Source organism: Trachemys scripta, chromosome 3 (genome assembly GCF_013100865.1).
Source record: "Trachemys scripta elegans isolate TJP31775 chromosome 3, CAS_Tse_1.0, whole genome shotgun sequence".
NCBI lineage: Eukaryota > Metazoa > Chordata > Testudines > Emydidae > Trachemys > Trachemys scripta.
The window spans coordinates 88,382,681-88,403,991 of record NC_048300.1 but is presented as its reverse complement, the minus strand read 5'-3'; the positions used below and the strand labels follow the sequence as shown (position 1 = coordinate 88,403,991).

The window sequence follows — 21,311 nt, the reverse complement described above, 5'->3', positions numbered from 1 at the left end:
GATCAGTAGCTTTTATAGAAAACAGTCACTTACCTGTACAGTAACTGTTGTTCTTCAATATGCATTGTGCACATATACATCCCACTGTACATCTGTACGCTCAATCCACTTGAGCCAGAGACTTTTGCAAACAGTACCACTAGGCTCCCCTGCTCTTCTCATGCACTAAACAGAGCATAAAAGGGGCATGTCCATTGCCCCCGTTTCCATTTCTTCTCTCCACTGTCTGTCTAAAGTCCTAAGTAGCAAGAAAAGTGGGAGGGTCATAGAATGTATATGTGCACAACACATCTTAAAGAGCAACAGTTCCTGTACGGGTAAGTAACCAGGGGTGCTGGAACAATTTTTATAGTGGGGATGCTGAGAGCCATTGAACCAAACTGTAAACCCTGTATATGATGGGAACCACTTCAAGCCAGGGGGTGCTGCAGCACCCCCACACCAGTAGTTCCAACACCTATGTTTTTTCTCCCTTGAGTGATTGTGCACATATACATTACTCTGTAGGTGACTCACCAGCAGTTTCCTTACAGGTGGTTGGACTTCAGATTATTTGAAAGGAGACTGGAATACCAACTTGCCAAAGCTGACATCATCTCGGGAGGTTTGAGAGCTGGCATATGTCTGGAAAAAGGCTTGTATACTAACTTACACTAAGACTAAGCTAATACTATACAACCATACACAGTAATTTTTTTAAGCTGGTGAATTGAAGTTAAAGAGCAACAGGGAGCTCCAACTCCCACCATGGGAGGCGAGAAAGAACTGAGAGGGAGGCAACAGATACACCCCTTTTATGCCCTCAGCTCAGCACACAAGCACTAACAACGCCTAGTGACACTGCTGGCAAAATCTCCAACTTCAGTGCACTGGGCGCACAGTGGGGTTCCCAACCCTCCCAGTTTTGCCAGGAGTCTCACGAAATTGGGCTCTATCTCCTGGAGGCTACTGAAGCCAAATTGGGAGATTTTAGGCCACTAAAAGTCCGGCGGTGCAGCAGGGCTAAGGCAGGCTACCTGTCTAACCTGGCCCTGTGCTGTTCCCCGAAGCAGCCAGCATGTCCATTCGGCGCCTAGGGGTAGGGAAGGCCGGGGGGGGCTCCACACACTGCCCCCGCCCCAAGCACCAACTCCGCAGCTCCTATTGGCTGGAATTGTAGCCAATGGGAGCTGCAGGGGAGTTACCTGCAGGCAGGGGCAGCGCGCTGAGCCCCCTGGCCCACCCCAGAGGGGCTGCAGGGACGTGCTGGCCGCTTTCAGGAGCGGCGCGGGGCAACGGCAGGGAGGGACCCTGCCTTAGCCCCGCTGCACCGCTGACCGGGAGCCTCCCGAGGTAAGTGCCGCCCAGCCAGAGCCCAGACCCCCTCCCGCACCCCAACCCTCTACTCCAGCCCTGAGCCCCCTCCTGGAGCCAGCACCCCACACCCCCTCCTGCACCCCAAACCCCCTCCCACACTCTAACCCCCTGCCCCATCCCAGAGCCCCCTCCTGCACCCAAACTCCCTTCCAGAGCCCACACCCCTCACCCCCCCACACTCCAATCCCCTGCCCCAGCCCTGAGCCCCCTCCAGCACCCAAACTTGCTCCCAGAGCTTGCCCCCACTCCTGCACCCCAACCCCCTGCCCCAGCCCAGTGAAAGTGAGGGTGGGGGAGAGCAAGCACTGGGGGAGATGGGGGGGATGGAGTGAGTGGGGTGGGGCCTCTGAGAAGGGCGGGGCCTCAGGGAAGGGGTAGGACAGGGCGTGGCAAGGGTGTTTGGGTTTGTCTGATTAGACAGTTGGCAACCCTAACCTACAGTGAAATGTATATGTGCAGACTCACTCAAAGGAGAACCTACTAACTACAGAAAGTATAATAAAGGGGGGAAACACCGTAGGTTTAATGTACACCATTCCCTGCCCCATATCTCATTTTTACAACAACATGCCTAAGAGCATAAACCGCAAGGATCAGATAGTTAGTTAGACCTGTACAGTTGTGAAAACAGGAAGGGAGGAGGGAACAAGCTCTCCTCATCTTTGCATAACCCCACAAAGAGTCTCAGTCCTAGTGGAGCAGAAGCACCAGGGGGTGTGGAAAGGGAAAGCTTCACCCACTCTAATATTATAAAATTATACCTTAAATAAATACATATTTAAAAAAGAGAGAACATTCTGTATAATTCCATCCTGGAGTTAAGAGCTCACCCTTTGTGCAGCTAGAGTCTGACTGCTTTCTCTTAAAGCCAGAGATGTGAAGTACTGGACACATTGCTCAAGATCAGTCTGAGGTAAAGATACCAATAACAATCGGAGCTCATCTTCTATAGCATAATCCTATAACAAAAGAACACAAATACTCATTAACGCTCTCCAAAGGAACACAGCAGGAAATTATGTGAAAGCAAACAAAGATTTGGAACAACAGAAATTGTTACATGAAGTAATGCTGTAAACTGAAAGGCCTAGTTTGAGTGCTCTCCCACCATAGCTAATGTTTGTGAAGCACTTGGAGATGCAGAGCCCTATAAAAGGACAGGTTATTATTATTGGTGAGCAAATTTTTCAATGAAAGTCAGCTTTAAATTTCTAGGTTTAGGACTTATTTTATTTCAATGAGGTCTGGAAGAATAAAAATGTGGGTCCTATTGGCCTGTGTTACAGAAATAAAATGGAGCTTAGAGCAGGAAAGCACCAGGGTATACAACAAGAAAGATTGAAACTTGGCCCTCAATTGCATGATGATCACCACAAAAATAATGGTGCAGATTAAGACTATATGGTTTTATCAACCAACTACAAAAATAACAGCATGATTAAAAAATTAAATTATGGCATTAGAGAGAGAAATAAAATAGTTAACACTTGTATATTTCTTTATCTTTAAAGTATTTGTACAAATATTCATTAAGAAATCCACAAAACACCCCTGTCAAGTAGATGAGGATGGGAAAACAGGTACAGTGAGGTTAAGTCATTTGCCTAGGGCCACATACTTAGGATGAGCAAAAATGCAAGCTAATGGTTGGAATACAATTTCTGGAGCTAGTGACTCGTGAGTTCGAACCCTCTTTCTGATATTGCCTCCATCTGCAGCCTTGGTCTTGGGCAATTCTAACCTGGTCTGGCTTATTTTCCTCATATATTAAAATTACCTACCAGTAAATCAGCATCTCTGAACATATCATTTGATTTGATTCTCTTTCTTGGATCCTGTGCTTCTGGAGATAGACATGGGGGAACTTTCCTTGCTTTCAAATGATTTTCATCTTTTATGGAACTGGTAGATGGATATGCACAGACCAACAGTTGCTGCTGGAACGTTTTACTTCAATTCCTCAATGAGTAGGATGCAAAGACCTCCCTAACTTCTATATACGGATATCCACTATATCAGTTACCCAGTGATTATACAGCTGGAATAGTAAAAATAGTAAAAATATCTGTACTCCAGTATGCCTTAAGCCAGAGAGGTTCAACTGTTTGGAAATAGTTAGACCCATGGTCATATCCATGTTGGACTGATTTAATCAAAGTAATTCAAGTCCAGGGGGGATAAAAATCAATTATTATTTTTTTAAATCAAAAAAATTGGATATTTTTTTATTTAAATCACATTTTTTTTTTATAAAATTATTTTTGAGGAAAAAAACCTATCTAAACATAGTTTTAATTAAGATACATTATAGCTCTAAGATATCTCATCATGGAATAGGGACTATAAATTCTAATTCTATAGTATGAGACAATGTATTCATGTAATGTTTAAGAAAATTTTGTACGTGAGTTCCAATCATTCATGGATTAGGGGACCCAGTCTTATGGGGTTCCAGGGGCTTCTGTATAGATTATTTAGTTTAATCTTTCTATCTACCCAATGGGACTCAGTGCTCAGTCTAGAAGATACCATCAGAGATGCTTAGTTTTGCAGTTCTCAAACTGTGGATTTGTGTCTCCAGAGATAACATGCTTATTAACAGCAAAAATGTTTTGGAACAAATAAATAATATATAGAGGTGAGAAATAACAGACCTCAGCCCTATTGTCCCTCTGCAAATTTGTGTACACAGAGTCAATCCCTTACCTCTCTCTAAAAGTGCAAAGTTTCAAAAAGTTGAATGAATAGAAAATTGTTGGGGGCGGAATAGATCTGGACAAGGAGAAGAAGTCTGGAGATAAACGTGAGAAGGGAGGGACAGGTAGTAGAAACAAAAGTGAAACTGCTCAGCAGCATATTCCAGAAGTCTTGAAGTCTTTCTGAGCGTAGCCTTCATTGATTTGAGATCTACCATACTTAGGGTTACCATACGTCCTCTTTTTCCCAGACATGTCCGGCTTTTCGACAGTCAAACCCCCGTCCGGGGGGAATTGCCAAAAAGCCGAACATGTCCGAGAAAATAGCGGCTCTGCTCCTCCCCGACTCTTCGGCTCTGTTTAAGAGCCAGGCTGCCCGAGTGCTACCGGCTTCGGGCAGCCCCCGTGCCTCCGGACCCTGCGCCGCCGGAGCCCGGGAGGGGAAGTGTCCAGCTGGGGGCGCAGGGTCCGGAGGCATAGGGGCTGCCCAAAGCCCGAGCGCTACCGGCTTCACGGTTTGCCGGGCAGCCTCCAGACCCTGCGCCCCCGGCTGGGCGCTTCCCCTCCCGGGCTCCAGCTGTGCTGGGGAAGCGCCGGCTGGGGGCACAGGGTCTGGGGGCTGCCCGGCAAACCCTGAAGCTGGTAGTGCTGGGGCAGCCCTTTCCCCTTGGCTGGGAGTGGGAGGCAGGAGGGGGCGGAGTTAGGGCGGGAAAGGGCGGGGTTTGGGGGTGGGGAAATGGGCGGGGCCAGGGCCCGTGGAGGGTCCTCTTTTTTTATTTATGAGATATGGTAACCCTAACCATACCATTCTCTCACTAGATGGGAAAACCTATAATGGCAGCGGGACGTAACAGAGACCCAGTTTGGGAATAAGAACCATTCAAGAAATATATGTTTGCTCATGATGTTTTAAAGAAAGTCACACCAGTGAACTGGTGGAAGTCAAAGACTGTTGAAGTGATAATCTCACTTTTAACAGCAATAGCTTCTTCTGCCGGTGTTGAAAGAATGTTTTCTTCCTTTGGACTAATTCATTCCAAATTGAGAAATCGTTTGGGACCTGAAAAAGCAGGAAAGCTTGTTTTTCTTTTCCAGATTATGAACAAACAGGAAAATGAAGTTGAAGACGACTGAGTTAGCTGCAGAAGACAATATTAATATTAAGTTTCTCATGTTCACCTGGCTGACATAGTCGATTTAATTTTTGTTTTTAAAAAATATATATTTCATTTAACTATTTGAGTTAAAAACAATTTTAACAAAAACAAACCTGATTTTAAAAAACTTGAATGTTTAGCTAAATTCAAAAATTCATATGCTTGTTTTATTAAAATATTATATGTTTGCTGTTGAAGAAAAAATCCAGAATACATAACATTGTTGTTTTAGTTAAATAAAACAATTTAAATGTCTGTCTGATGATGTTCTCCCTCCTAATACAGCATGGCAAGAAAATCCTCCAAACATTAATGATTAACCTGTTGAACTGGAGATAGTTCACCTCCCAGTGACTTCATAAATATCTGCTTCAATTACCTTTGGGAAATGACATAACCAAACTATCATTCATTTCCTGATATAGCTGTAAAACTAGTCAGAAAAGTTTTCAAAATAAAAATGTAGTGTGTACCTTCTAAAAATGAAACCTACATCTATCTCTGAGTTGTGAAGAATATGTATTAAGGTTATAACAACAAACAAGAATGCACTTTTATGTAGAAATCCATGATTAAATCGAGTCTTCCTGACTAGGTATTTAAATCATGATTTAAATCAAATCCACCCTGTTCAAGTCACTGATTTTAATCATGATTTAAATCAGCAAGCAAGAAACCTTGATTTAAATAACTGATTTCAATTGTGTTGTGCATGTGTACTTAAGTTATTTTCTACACAAAGGTTAATTCTCATTAGTTGGTAACATATTGATTGATAGAATCTACAGATTGATCCGTAACTAAATATAGCCTTTATACTAAATTTGGTGTTTCTTTTTGCTAACCAGGGTATACTAGATCTATACATATGTATTTAAGCAATTACATAGCTTAATTTACATTTATTTCAGATTCTTAAGGACTCCCTTTTTTATGACATTAGAAAATCTTGAGTGATGCATTTCTTATTTACTAGATAATTAATTTTTTACTTCTGATTTGTGTCAAAATCTATTTGAATGGAAATTCAAATTCAATTAAAAATGCACAAAAACAGCACTGTACATTTTGTTTTATTAAATAAAGCTACCTTAAAAGTACTGAATAAATGAGAAAGTTCTTTTCAAATCATGATCTGCATTTAAAGCTAACTGATTTATTAAACAAAGGATGTATTATTAACTGAAGTTTATGAATTGAACTGATTGTTTCTGGCCACCATGTTCAGGTTTGCAGTCCCTCTGCATCTCACTGTGATTTCCCCAGAAGGTCTGACCAGGGTCTAGTACCTGTGATTAGCCTTTCTCCAGGGGCTACAACAACGTATACCAGTTACCAGCCAGCCTTCACAAAGCAAAATACATTTATTCTTAGGGTAAAAGCATTACAGAGGCAACATATGAAAAACAATAAACATTCCTATATGCATGCTAAAAGTTACCAGATGTCACCCATCAGTCTCATGGGGCCCTAGCTGCCCAAAGTCTTTCCAAACCTTACACAAGGGTTGGGCCTAGGGTGACGAGACAGCAAATGTGAAAAATCGGGACGGGGGTGGGGGTAATAGGTGCCTATATAAGACAAAGCCCCAGATATTGGGACTGTCCCTATAAAATCGGGACATCTGGTCACCCTAGTTGGACCCCACCTCGGACAGAAGGTCCTGTCCATTTCCCAAATCAAAAGAAGGCCCTGTGTTGGTTTAAACCCACCCTTTTTATACCAAAAGCCCATTGTTTGTTTGTTGGTCTATGGAAAATTCATTTAGAGCCAGTATATGCAAGCCACCCCAGCAGGTAGTACAGCTCTGGAGTTGTTTGCAGTTTCAGAGACTAGCCTTAATCACCCCCCACTGTTTTTAGTTCCTGTAGGAGCTGTGGTAATCCTCCTCTACCTACCCTCCCCGACCCAAGCTGCCTACAATCCCTGGCCCACAATGATACATATTACATTAACCACTCATAAACAAAATACAATAGGGTCTCTTTAAAATAGTGCACGCAGCTGCAATCGGTCATAAACTGAAGTAGCTGAATAAATTGAAATGAAGAAAATATTCTCTCTACACTTGCAGAAGAGGCTACTGCTGTTAAAAAATGGTTTACCACCTCAACAAACTCTGGTTCCAAGTGCTTAGCCAGGGCCTTCCCTTAGTAAAGTGGTCTGATTTCCTTTAAAATTTGACAGCAAACATATATTGCTTTAAATTATTTTAACAGATTATAAGAGGTTTAGGCCTCAATACAGATTGCCAATTCCAAAATAAATTTTAATTTTTTTTTAATAAAATTGTATTTAATTTTTAAAAATCTGATTTAAATAAAAAATCCATTTTTTTATTTTTTAAAAATTCAATTTTTATTCACACTGGTCATATCACATTCCAAGGGTGATAAACCTGACAGTGCAAAGCTACAGAACATCACTGCTACATGCCATATCTAATTTTGCAAGTCTTGAGGTTTAGAATGGACATGTTGCCCATGATAAGGATTCATTTTATTAGATTTACAAAAATCCTCTACAGGTGCCCAGCCCTGGGCTCATTCCATATATTAAATACAGAATACAATATACAAGTACTGCTCAATCCACCCTGACATATAAATAGATACCAACCAGTTAATATAAGAATAAAATAAAAGCAAACCCCTCCAGCCCTGAGTTCAGCCCTACTCAAATGTCTGGGAGGAAGATGGGCTTTACAGCATGCCCAAGTGGTTAACAAATCCAGGCTGACGGAGCTCATTTTTGGTAAGAGCAACAGGGAAGAGACAGGTAGGAGAACTGCATCTAAAGCGTCCCGAGGATCTGTAAAATCTGCGTGACCTGGGAAGTTAAGATGTGACCTGAGATTGTTCTGAATGTGAAATGTCTGCTTAGCTCATTATTTCCCTGACTCTTACTGATTGTGTTGACATGCAGTGCATTTCATCAACCTAAACTCTAACTTAATGAAGGTTCTGGTGTAAGATTTAGCCCTGATCCACCCTACGAAGTTGTGTTGGTATAAATATGTTGCTCAGGGGTGTGGAAACAATTATACTGACCTAACTACCGGTGTAGACAGCACTATGTCAACATGAGGGCATCTCTGTCAACATAGCTACCACCACACGGGGAGGTGGAGAAACTACGCAGATGAGAGAAATTCTCCTGTCAGCAGAGGTAGCATCTTCACTAAGTGCTACAAGGGCACAGCTGCAGAGCTGGAAGTGCAGACAAGCCCTTAATTGTACTATACTACAAGTGCGGGGGCGGGGGGGGGAGGGCGGTGGAATGGCGATAATTATAAATAAAATTAGGAGTAGGAGTAGTCCAGCTCACCACAAAACACTGTTGTGACTTTTGTCACCAAAAGTGACTAGATTCAACTAATTACTCACATTTTCATTTACTTACATCTTTTACTTTTGGTAAGGGAGGTGGTGGCAAAAAAAAACGAAGATCAATATCCTTGGATCGGGCCAAACCAATCACAGTCCTCTGATCACAGGCTTGAGCAATCGTCCTATATTGATAATCTGTAGTAAGAGAAGGTACATGTTATGGCCAAAACTAGCCTTGAATATTTCAATTAATTTTAGTTGTGATTTCCATAGTACTTTGAAAATATGAATACAAATAGAACAATATTACTGCAATCCACACAAGTTTTCCATGATTCTGTAGTCACAAACTCTAAAGTGGAAAAATAAATGGGTTGTCAGATCAACACAAAACGAAAATGACATTTTAACTGCAGGTATTAATTAATCCTTTTAGGCCAAAATATGACACTGTAATAAAGAATTTCAGACACTAGCCAATCATATGTGATAGCAAGTGTTTAGAGTTAGTGCTTTGAAAGGAAAACAAAAATCACAAACCAAAGCTATGCTTGCACTCAGGCCTGTAGTCTTGGTTCAGACAAAACTTTGAAATCTGAAAGATTTTTTAATAGTGTTATGCTACATATAATATTTTAGAAATATAGCATCTTAGACCCTGGTGGTGCAAAGACTTACACACAAAAAACTACATTTAATTAACATTATTTAAGGTGGCAAAGTCAAGCACCCAAAAATTAGGAAATGCCAGAATTAAAGTAGCCTATGCAACCTTCAGAATGTCTATGCATTATGATACTGTTTTTAATTACATAATCTCATACTATTTTTTCCATAGGACCCCCGCTTCATTCAGTGCACAGACAGTGCTCACTTAATGAGCAGCTATTCAATATTTTGTTTTATCCTCATTGTTCAATGTGTGGCCCCAGGTCTTGTTTACGGCACTCTGGTCAAACACTGTTTGAAGACAGATTTATTAATTTCCTTATGAAGTTTTCTATGACACTCATCACTATACTACCTGAGTACTTCACATACATTAATCTAGCATCAAAAACTCCTGGGAAGAAAGGGAATATTACCTCCAATTTATAGAAGGGGAGTTGGGCACAGAGAAATAAAGATCAAAAGTATCCACTAATTTAAGGTGCCCAATATAAAACACTTAGGATCTGATTTTTCAGATTATTTAGCATTACATAATTACTAAATATGTTTAAAGCACAGCACTCATTGACTTCAGTGGCAGCTTTGAGCACTCAGCACTTCTCCAAATCAGACCATAAGGTCTCAAACAAGGGATCCAGAACATGAGGAACACTCAGTCAATGACCACCTGTGAAACATTTGGTTTAAACCACTTGCAGGGCCGGAGCTCCGGCCAAGGTCGTGGGGCTTGGGTCCGGCCAGGAGCTGAGCTGCGGAGGGCTGGAGCCAAGCCGAGCTGAGGGGGCCGGGCCCGAGCCGAGCCGCGGGGACCAGGCCCGAGCTGAGCCAGAGCCGAGCCAAGCCGAGCCAAACCGAGCTGCGGGGGCCGGAGCTGAGCCGAGCCGCAGGGGCCAGGCCAGAGCCGAGCCGGGCCAAGCTGCGGGGGCCGGGCCAGAGCCGAGCCGAGCTGCGGGGCCCGGGCCATTAGATATCAAAAAGATGAATAAGGAATTGAGATAAAAGTTCCAGGCTTACATTAAGGATACAAAAAATGAAATTGAGATGAAAGGGAAAATATTAGATGCAAAAACAGGATTAAATGAGCAACTGGACAACATTACTAATCTACATGAAAGAATCCAAATAATTGAAAAAAGAGAAAAAGAAATAGAATTAAAGCTGTAGGACACGGAGAACTGAGAATGCAAGAATAATACAAGGATAAAAGTTATTCCAGAGGAAACTGAAGCGAGAAACCTGCTGGACACGTTGGACGATATTTTCCATTACATATTAAAACTGAGCAATAAAGATTGCATTCATACTGAGAGGGCTCACAAATCCCTATTCCCCAGGTCCCCAGTAGACACCAGACCAAAAGATGTGATTGTCTATCTACACTACTATCAAGAAAAGGATAAAATACTGAGTGCAATGAGGGAAAGAGCTGAACCCACTGATGTTTCTTAACCAGCCGTGACCCTAAAAGCATCCCTATGCGAGAAGGCACGGGGCTTCCTGGTATCTACTAGTGAGTTTCTGGTCAGCTCAATGTATCCAAACTCACTACTGTTATATTCTGTATCTAAAAGGTGTCACGTAATACATCATTGGAAAACTAATAACTGACTGATCATTAATATTTTTGTGTGATGTATGTAAGGCCAACCCACAAAGGACGATGAAGATATGCTGAAATTATAACTAAAATATGTTTAAACCATGTCAAGCGAATTGATAACAGGTTTTATCCAGACAAGGAAAGAGGCCAACACCACAAACAAGGTATAACACTGATAAGCCAAGTGTCAGCCCTGTAACTAAGTAACCCGTCAAATGAGAAAGAAGTCTTTTGTAATACAAATGAAGAACTTTAACAGGAAAGTGCTAATTCCTGCACATGGAAAGTAAATGGTCATTGTGTGTGAGATCAAAGACTTTGGTAAGTTCATTCCTCCCCCTCACCACCATGAAGAAGGAATCTGGATGGGAACTCTTGCTGTCAGTTTCATTTCTGTGAGAAGAAGCAAGAAATAGGGACACAAGGAAAAATTCTTCATTTATGGGCTTTTTGGATTTTAATAAGGCAAACAAGGAGGCAGAGATCCCCAGAGTTATTCTGGGTAGCCATGAAAATCTTTCGGGAAACTGGCAGAACCCTACATCTCTGCTACCTTTTGAAATTATAGACTGTGATTCACCTGTACATATATTTGTATCTGCTTTAACCTCTCAATAACTCATTTCTTTTTCTTAGTTAATACAACTTTAGTTATTTATTACAGAATTGGCTATCAGCAGTGTCTCCAGTGTAAGATCTGGAATGCAAATCGACCTGCGTAAGCAACAGGTCTCTTGGGATTGGGTGTAACCTGAATATTTTATGATTTTTGGTGTAAGTGACCAATTATCACATAGTCCATCTTGTCTGGGTGGCAAAATTGACTGGAGTGTTTAAGGGGACTGTCTGTGACTCCATTATAAGACTATTGCAATATCTTGGGAGTTCAGCTCCCCACTCCTCGGCCTACCTCCTGGCGCTTCCCGCCGCCAGGGAGCGGGGAGGAGCGGGGAGCTGTGCATTCAGGGGAGGAGGCGGAGGCGGAGAAGAGGTGGGATGGGGCGGGGATTTGGGGAAGGGGTTGGAATAGGGGCAGGGAGGGGGCGGAGTGGGGGGGGGGACTTTGGCGGGGGGGTTGGAATGGGAAGAGGCAGGGCAGGGGCAAAGCCTCATGGAAAGGATGGAGTGGGTGTTGGTGTTGGGGGTGGGGGGCTTTTGTATCTTTTTATGAAAAGGTGTCAGTGATGCGGCCTTCAGGCCAATGTACTAGTCCTCATGTGGCCCTCGTGGTGATTTGAGTTTGAGATCCCTGGGTTAGTGAAATCCAATTATAGAACATAGTAGGACCCAGTTTGGAGTGTCTGCCCTGCTTTTGACAGTCTACCCTGAGGTAGGTACTCACAGTTGTGAGCCATTCCAGACAGCATGACACCAAACATGCACGAATTCAACGGGCTATTCATTTGTATCAGAAGTTGCAGGGAGAGATCATTTGCATTGTAAAAGTCCAAGATTCCACAGGAAGTCTGATGGAACAGTGAACTGAACGAAAATCTCCCAAGTTCCAAGCTAGTGTCCCAACTACCACAACATCCTTCCTCATTATCACTCAAAGATATACTGTTTACTTTTCTTGAGATGAAAGCAACATGACACTGTCTTTGACACACTGGGCTCAATTTCCACTTCTTGCAATAGCCACTTATGGCTGCCATGTCTTGGTTCAAGTTGTCCTCAACCTTTTTGAAGTTTCTGTTTCTTGAAGGTAGGGAGAGATTGGAGGATTTTCAATGTTCAAAAAAGTTGTGGCAAGAACAGATTCCTGAGAGTTATGTTCTTCTGGATCCTCCAAGTGCTCAATTTATTTTCCAGCATCGCTTGTAATTTTCTGTTTCAAAGCATCTTTTCTGTAGACCTAACAACCCATCAAGGTAATATCTTTGACATCAGTATCATCATGCTTTCATCTCAATTACACTAACGCTTCATGAGAACTCAACATCTTCTTGAATGGAGAATGATTAGCACAATATCCAAAGCCAGTATATCTAGGAGTAAGTTTAACTTGCACACTTGCCTATAAGGACCACCTCACCAAGGTAACTCAGAAGATTAAGAGCAGAAAGGGCCTTTTATATAAACTTGCAAGCACAACTTGGGGTGCTAATGTGCAGACACAGTTAGCTCTCTACTACTCCGATGGAGAATACTGTGCTTCTGAGTGGTTAAACCCTCTCTACACAAAGCTAGCTGATGTACAATTGAATCAAATGATAAGAATAACAACAGGACTATGAGACCAACAAACACCGATTGGTTACCAGTCCTTTCTAATGTCCTGCCTCCTAACATCAAGTGTTATAGTGCAGCAAAGAATCTCCTTGACAAAACCCCGGAGATACCACAACTGCCAATTTTCAAAGATATATAGGAGGCGCCTTGCCACTGTCTCATTAGTAGAAGACTAATCTGGACTATGTTACTAACCATGTCCATGGTTATCACACTGTGGCGAGCAAAATGGGAACATGCTGCTCCCTCTGTAAGAAACTCCTTCCTCATTACTCAGCTTGATGAGGTGGTGTGGCATGGCAGCTCAAAGCCAGGCAGACCCTCTATTGCAAGCTCAACCATTTCAGATGTGGGCTGGTGAGGTGTGTGGCAAATGACTACACCAGGAGACTCAGGGACAGCCCTCTGCGTAGTTGCAGATGGACGCCTACTGAATGATTGCTATCTTGTGATGGTCTATCAGGAGGACTTTCCAGACCCATACTTCTGACCCCAAAGTTACTGAATGGCTAAACTATGCGTGATGCTTACATAAGCCCTTTTGACATTTTTCTTTTTTTCTGACAGACACCTCTGTTTTATTTCCAGACTTTATATTTTGTATTTTGAACTTTTTTCCAATCTTTATTGTACCACTTGTACATTTGCTAATACAATAATGTGCATATGTGAAAGTGAATCTTTATTTACTTACTTTTTTTTATTCTATTTTGTTTTCCAAACTTACCAAACATCTGTTTGTCATTCAGACACAGAACCACAAGTGAGGTTATTTTAACATTCAGCAATTTTTGAGTTATATCTGTATAAATAAGGCTGTAAGGAAGTGGTGATTTTTGGTTCAAAAGTTGCAGCCACGGTTGTTTAAAGTTATAATTTTGGTGCAGAGCCAAATTTGAGTGCACCAAGTTCCAGCGCCACTCACTCAAATTTGGCCAGGGCACCACTCTGTCATGACTGAGGGGAGACTGGGCAAAATTTGAGTGATTGGCATTGCGACCTCATGAACAAGTGGCATTGCAAGTTGGTGCCTGGGGTCCCAACACTATTCAAATTTGTAGCAACTATAAAAATTTACAGTATGTGTTAGAAGTTGTGGTTTCCACAACAAGATAGTGGCCTGCAATTTTTGGACACCCTTACATATAAAAAGAATTCAGGGGCAAGTATATTATATTCCCTGTTCACACAACTCAAAAACAGCTGAACACATCTTCAAACTTTAAAAGTAAAGTTGAGCTTTGGGCTCTGATCAGAAAGACAGTAACAGTCCCAAAAGGAGAATGTATGGGGGAAAAAATTATGAGTGAATGAAAACAAGGGATTAAGTCAAGATGCAATCTTAACATTTTATTATTAAAAAAATATTAAAATAGAAATGAAAATAAAGTCACCCAGTGCATCCTTTGCTGAAACACAACCATCTCTGGGACTATGCATGACAGCTCTACAGACTGGACACTTTAGTAATTGATTTTAAGTGCTGTTCCAGTCTTCCTCAGTAGTATTATTTAGAATCCTTTTAAAGTGAATCTTCTACACAGAGAGAAATGAATCAACAGGAGAAGATTAGAAAAGGATGCTGCACTTAATATAAGATTTTAAGTAAAATGGCTATCCTACTTTATTTGATAAACTGTTCATAATCTCACTCTGTTTTGCATTCTCAGCAATGGGAGAGGAGGAGGAGGGTGGTGGTGGTCGGGGACTCCCTCCTCAGGGGGACTGAGTCATCTATCTGCCGCCCCGACCGGGAAAACCGAGAGGTCTGCTGCTTGCCCGGAGCTAGGATACACGATGTGACGGAGAGACTGCCGAGACTCATCAAGCCCTCGGATCGCTACCCCTTCCTGCTTCTCCACGTGGGCACCAATGATACTGCCAAGAATGACCTTGAGCGGATAACTGCAGACTACGTGGCTCTGGGAAGAAGGATAAAGGAGTTTGAGACGCAAGTGGTGTTCTCGTCCATCCTCCCTGTGCAAGGAAAAATCGTCGAATCGTGGAAGTCAACGAATGGCTACGCAGGTGGTGTAGGAGAGAAGGCTTTGGATTCTTCGACCATGGGATGGTGTTCCAAGAAGAAGGAGTGCTAGGCAGAGACGGGCTCCACCTAACGAAGAGAGGGAAGAGCATCTTCGCCAGCAGGCTGGCTAACCTAGTGAGGAGGGCTTTAAACTAGGTTCACCGGGGGAAGGAGACCAAAGCCCTGAGGTAAGTGGGGAAATGGGATCCTGGGAGGAAGCACAAGCAGGAGAGCGCAAGAGGGGAGGACTCCTGTCTCATGCTGAGAAAGAGGGACGATCATTGAGTTATCTTAAGTGCCTATACACAAATGCAAGAAGCCTGGGAAACAAGCAGGGAGAACTGGAAGTCCTGGCACAGTCAGGGAACTATGATGTGATTGGAATAACAGAGACTTGGTGGGACAACTCACATGACTGGAGTACTGTCATGGATGGATATAAACTGTTCAGGAAGGACAGGCAGGGCAGAAAAGGTGGGGGAGTTGCGTTGTATGTAAGAGAGGAGTATGACTGCTCAGAGCTCCGGTATGATACTGCAGAAAAACCTGAGAGTCTCTGGATAAAGTTGAGAAGTGGGAGCAACAAGGGTGATGTTGTGGTTGGAGTCTGCTATAGACCACCAGACCAGGGGGATGAGGTGGACGAGGCTTTCTTCTGGCAACTAGCAGAAATTGCTAGATCGCAGGCCCTGGTTCTCATGGGAGACTTTAATCACCCTGATATCTGCTGGGAGAGCAATACAGCGGTGCACAGGCAATCCAGGAAATTTTTGGAAAGTGTAGGGGACAATTTCCTGGTGCAAGTGCTGGAGGAACCAACTAGGGGCAAAGCTTTTCTTGACCTGCTGCTCACAAACAGGGAAGAACTAGTAGGGGAAGCAAAAGTGGATGGGAACCTGGGAGGCAGTGACCATGAGATGGTCGAGTTCAGGATCCTGACACAAGGAAGAAAGGAGAGCAGCAGAATACGGACCCTGGACTTCAGAAAAGCAGACTTTGACTCCCTCAGGGAACAGATGGGCAGGATCCCCTGGGAGAATAACATGAAGGGCAAAGGGGTCCAGGAGAGCTGGCTGTATTTTAAAGAATCCTTATTGAGGTTGCAGGAACAAACCATCCCGATGTGTAGAAAGAATAGTAAATATGGCAGGCGACCAGCTTGGCTAAACAGTGAAATCCTTGCTGATCTTAAATGCAAAAAAGAGGCTTATAAGAAGTGGAAGATTGGACAAATGACCAGGGAGGAGTATAAAAATATTGCTCAGGCGTGCAGGAGTGAAATCAGGAAGGCCAAATCACACTTGGAGTTGCAGTTAGCAAGAGATGTTAAGAGTAACAAGAAGGGTTTCTTCAGGTATGTTAGCAACAAGAAGAAAATCAAGGAAAGTGTGGGCCCCTTACTGAATGAGGGAGGCAACCTAGTGACAGAGGATGTGGAAAAAGCTAATGTACTCAATGATTTTTTTGCCTCTGTCTTCACGCACAAGGTCAGCTCCCAGATTGCTGCACTGGGCAGTACAGCATGGGGAGAAGGTGACCAACCCTCTGTGGAGAAAGAAGTGGTTCAGGACTATTTAGAAAAACTGGACGTGCACAAGTCCATGGGGCCGGATGCGCTGCATCCGAGGGTGCTAAAAGAGTTGGCGGGTGAGATTGCAGAGCCATTAGCCATTATTTTTGAAAACTCATGGCGATCGGGGGAGGTCCCAGATGACTGGAAAAAGGCTAATGTAGTGCCCATCTTTAAAAAAGGGAAGAAGGAGGATCCGGGGAACTACAGGCCAGTCAGCCTCACCTCAGTCCCTGGAAAAATCATGGAGCAGGTCCTCAAGGAATCAATTATGAAACATTTAGAGGAGAGGAAAGTGATCAGGAACAGTCAGCATGGATTCACAAAGGGGAAGTCATGCCTGACTAACCTAATTGCCTTCTATGATGAGATAACTGGCTCTGTGGATGAGGGGAAAGCAGTGGATGTGTTATTTCTTGACTTTAGCAAAGCTTTTGATACGGTCTCCCACAGTATTCTTGCCACCAAGTTAAAGAAGTATGGGCTGGATGAATGGACTGTAAGGTGGATAGAAAGCTGGCTAGATCGTCGGGCTCAACGGGTAGTGATCAATGGCTCCATGTCTAGTTGGCAGCCGGTTTCAAGTGGAGTGCCCCAAGGGTCGGTCCTGGGGCCGGTTTTGTTTAATATCTTTATTAATGATCTGGAGGATGGTGTGGACTGCACTCTCAGCAAGTTTGCAGATGACACTAAACTAGGAGGCGTGGTAGATACACTAGAGGGTAGGGATCGGATACAGAGGGACCTAGACAAATTAGAGGATTGGGCAGAAAAAAACCTGATGAGGTTCAACAAGGACAAGTGCAGAGTCCTGCACTTAGGACGGAAGAATCCCATGCACTGCTACAGACTAGGGACCGAATGGCTAGGTAGCAGTTCTGCTGAAAAGGACCTAGGGGTCACAGTGGACGAGAAGCTGGATATGAGTCAACAGTGTGCTCTTGTTGCCAAGAAGGCTAACGGCATTTTGGGCTGTATAAGTAGGGGCATTGCCAGCAGATCGAGGAACGTGATCGTTCCCCTTTATTCGACATTGGTGAGGCCTCATCTGGAATACTGTGTCCAGTTTTGGGCCCAACACTACAAGAAGGATGTGGAAAAATTGGAAAGAGTCCAGCGGAGGGCAACAAAAATGATTAGGGGTCTGGAGCACATGACTTATGAGGAGAGGCTGAGAGAACTGGGATTGTTTAGTCTCCAGAAGAGAAGAATGAGGGGGGATTTGATAGCAGCCTTCAACTACCTGAAGGGGGGTTCCAAAGAGGATGGAGCTCGGCTGTTCTCAGTGGTGGCAGATGACAGAACAAGGAGCAATGGTCTCAAGTTGCAGTGGGGGAGGTCCAGGTTGGATATCAGGAAAAACTATTTCACTAGGAGGGTGGTGAAACACTGGAATGCGTTACCTAGGGAGGTGGTGGAGTCTCCTTCCTTGGAGGTTTTTAAGGCCCGGCTTGACAAAGCCCTGGCTGGGATGATTTAGCTGGGAATTGGTCCTGTTTTGAGCAGGGGGTTGGACTAGATGACCTCTTGAGGTCCCTTCCAACTCTGATATTCTATGATTCTATGATTCAATTAACTTTGCTTTGCGCTGTCAACCTAAGTGCTGAAAAAGAGATACCTGATTGGCCTGGAGGTCATGGGCTAGATTCTTCCCTGTACTTGAGCTTTGACATTGTTTCTGTATCTGTGGACCTGGCAGAACTAAATGTACTAACAACATAAGCAAGTGTATGCTCCTCTAGCTCCCCAGCAAAAAATCAGAAAGCACATTTTCTCAGGAGTACTATATGCTGTACATGCACCTGATAATAGTATGACACTTCCCTTGCTATCCCCCAATATATCTGGACGTACAGGATTAGCTTCCATGGCCATAAACGTACTAAAAAAACCTAAGAGCTCCCAAAATTCTACCAGAATTACTAGAGAAAGTTTTTGGAGTGCAGAAGTGAAGGATAGAAGCATATGTTTTAGCACTGCTACCATGGCAAAGAATGCACTGATACATGCCAAGCAATTCTACCACATTTGCCAGAAATTTAGCTCTGAAAAAATAAGAACAGGAACCCTGGGATTTTCTAAGTATAAACATACTGGAAAGAATCAAAATAACAAAACTGAGCTTTTATTCTGAAAAGGGTAAACCCAAGAAGCAAAGGCTCCTTTAACATAAAAGAATGTCAGCATTTATTATAAATAGCTAGAAGCTATAACTTATAATACAGGAACATGAAGCTAAATTGGCCTTAAAGAAAAGTTCTCTTACCTAAGTGTAGGGGAGGTTTCTACTTCTCTGAGCAAACACAGACATTAAAAAAATACTTTAGGGTAGAATGAATGTTTTAGGATGATAATAGCATGAAAAATCTTTCACCTCCAGGCTGCCACATCAAATCTAGACCAAACTGGTAGTAACCCATAGTTGTTACCATCCAATAGCTTTTAAGTGGTCTTCAAGAATTGTGTTTGATAGCCTCAGTTCTGTCCCAAATGGACATCACCAAGCTGCCACCACAACAGACAATCTTGTTGGTAGTCCCAACACAAAGGTCAAAGAACTAAAAGATACAGAAACTAAGCTACCTTCTCTTGTCTAGATGAGGTCAAGATTGAGGCACATGGGTGGGGCAGCATGGGGAAGCCTGCACTGCAGTCACACATGCGCTGTTTTGTGCATATGGGTGCCTTTAATCAGCAATAAATTAAAATTTAAATAAAAAAATTTGAAAACCATTTTCAAAAAAGAATATTTGCCTTCTCCTTTGGCTACCAGCCCCTTTTCATGTTAGTATTTGCCAATGAACATAGAGCAGTTAAATGAGATCTCATCATGTTTCAAAGATTGGTTAGGTTGTCACAGCATACATTACCATGCCAGTGACCGTTCTCTGCCAATTGCTGCACCGCCTGCAGTCGAACGATTCTGTCTTCTGATTGACTTCTCTTCAAGAGGACCCACAAGGCACGTTCATGATCTTCTGTAAACGTACTGAAATATTCTTTACCAAAAATCACATAAATATAATGTTAAAATTAATAAGCATTTTTCTTTCATAGTCACCTTCTTATTTACCAACCAAAAATACTATTTCCTGGATTATTAATATGACTTAATAACCATTTATGGAGCAATCATTTAATAAGTGCTACAATATCAAAAAACTGGTAACAGACCGATAAAATGGAAGCAACATAATCTTCAGAAGACCATGGCCAAAATCCTGATCCTACTGAAATCAGTGGGAGTTTGTTTTCATTTAATTTAATAGGGCCAGGATTTCACCTCATCTTTTTATATTTTATACTTATATAGAGTCTTTAAACTGAGGATCTCAAAATGCTTTATTTATATTTAAGAACTGATCCTGTATAGTGCTTACCAACCATAACTGCCACTGGCTTCAGTGGGAGTTGGGGATGATCAGCAACTCTAAGGATCTGGGCCTTAATCTACTGAACCACACTCACAACACTTCTGTGAGGTACATATTATACCCATTTAACAGATGTGTAAATGAGGGCAGATAGAAAGTTATTTGCCCAACATGTCATATCAAGCTGATGGCAGAATCAGGAATTGAACCTTTAAGTCCTGACACCAAGTCCTGTGCTCTAACACACACACACACACACACACACACACACACATTACAAAGAGGTTGCGTTCCTTTCAATTAACACTAACAACAATCCTGATGAAGAATGTCACATACTCACACCTAGTTCCTAAAATGAAAAATCTTCCAGGACTTCTTCACCAAACAATGCTTTTGGCATCACAAAAGTTTTAAGCTTCAAATCTCTTCTGAAAGAGGATGCAGTATTCTGTCCTAGCATGTGTCTAACATTTGTTATCAAAATATAATGCATATAACTTTCCTTTAAACACCCTGTTTGTAAAAGTGGCATGAAATATTATAATCATGTAGGAATATTATAACTACAAACTAGTATCAGATACATAAGAAAAATGCTTCTATTTTCTAAAGGTAATAGATTTGTACTTTTCTAAACATGAATATTAATCACAGACAAGCCCAACATTTCCACTCTTAATACCTACCATCAAAAGGTCTCCGGAGTATTTTAGCTTCAGTTTCTAGTATTTTCCTCACTACTTTATGAAGTTCTTTTCTTGCCTTGCATGTGATTCCTATGAAAATATTATAGGCTTATTCAAGGTTGATAAGGGAAATGTTGTAGTATTATGCCCAGGAACCGACAATCTTAAAGATTTAAAAAAAACTCTTCAAACAGTTACTATGGGAGAATATTGTACATTTCTCTCTTTTGTATTTTAGGTTATTCTCTTTACATAGGTGTGCTTCCCACTGACGTCAAAAGAAAAATTAATGCACATATAAATAGGACAAAAGACTGTCACTTTTTTTTCTTTAAACTGAGGAGTGGCTTAAGATCTCAGGCTCAGGTTTGAAATAACCAGTTTCCATTAAACCATAAATTCAAGTTACAGCAGAATTAAACTTAACCCTTTATCCTTTCAAAGTAGGCATTTTATTGTGTGTGGGTCTTTCAGATGAGGAGTTGAGGTCCAATTGTCTCTGCCTGGACATTAAAGACCCTCCGGCACTTTTCACAAAAGTAGGGATTTGTTACCAAAGCTTCTCTACACATTCACTGGCACACTGAATGATTTGTGTAGTTTATTACCA

At 42.4% G+C, this 21,311-nt stretch overlaps 1 protein-coding gene across 4 annotated transcripts in view; it reads right to left on the bottom strand.

Annotated features, from left to right (window-relative positions):
* SERAC1 (serine active site containing 1) overlaps positions 1-21,311 on the bottom strand; it is a 51,342-nt gene that overhangs the window by 17,226 nt on the left and 12,805 nt on the right. For 3 of the 4 annotated variants that reach the window (XM_034765314.1, XM_034765311.1, XM_034765312.1), the window contains exons 5-9: positions 20,702-20,791; positions 19,509-19,637; positions 8,612-8,733; positions 5,023-5,112; positions 2,187-2,315 (exon numbers count right to left, since the gene is read on the bottom strand). In XM_034765314.1, the coding sequence (XP_034621205.1) occupies positions 2,187-2,315; positions 5,023-5,112; positions 8,612-8,733; positions 19,509-19,637; positions 20,702-20,791 (560 nt within the window). The remainder of the gene's footprint in view (positions 1-2,186; positions 2,316-5,022; positions 5,113-8,611; positions 8,734-19,508; positions 19,638-20,701; positions 20,792-21,311) is intronic. The other variant, XM_034765313.1, reaches the window with a different exon arrangement.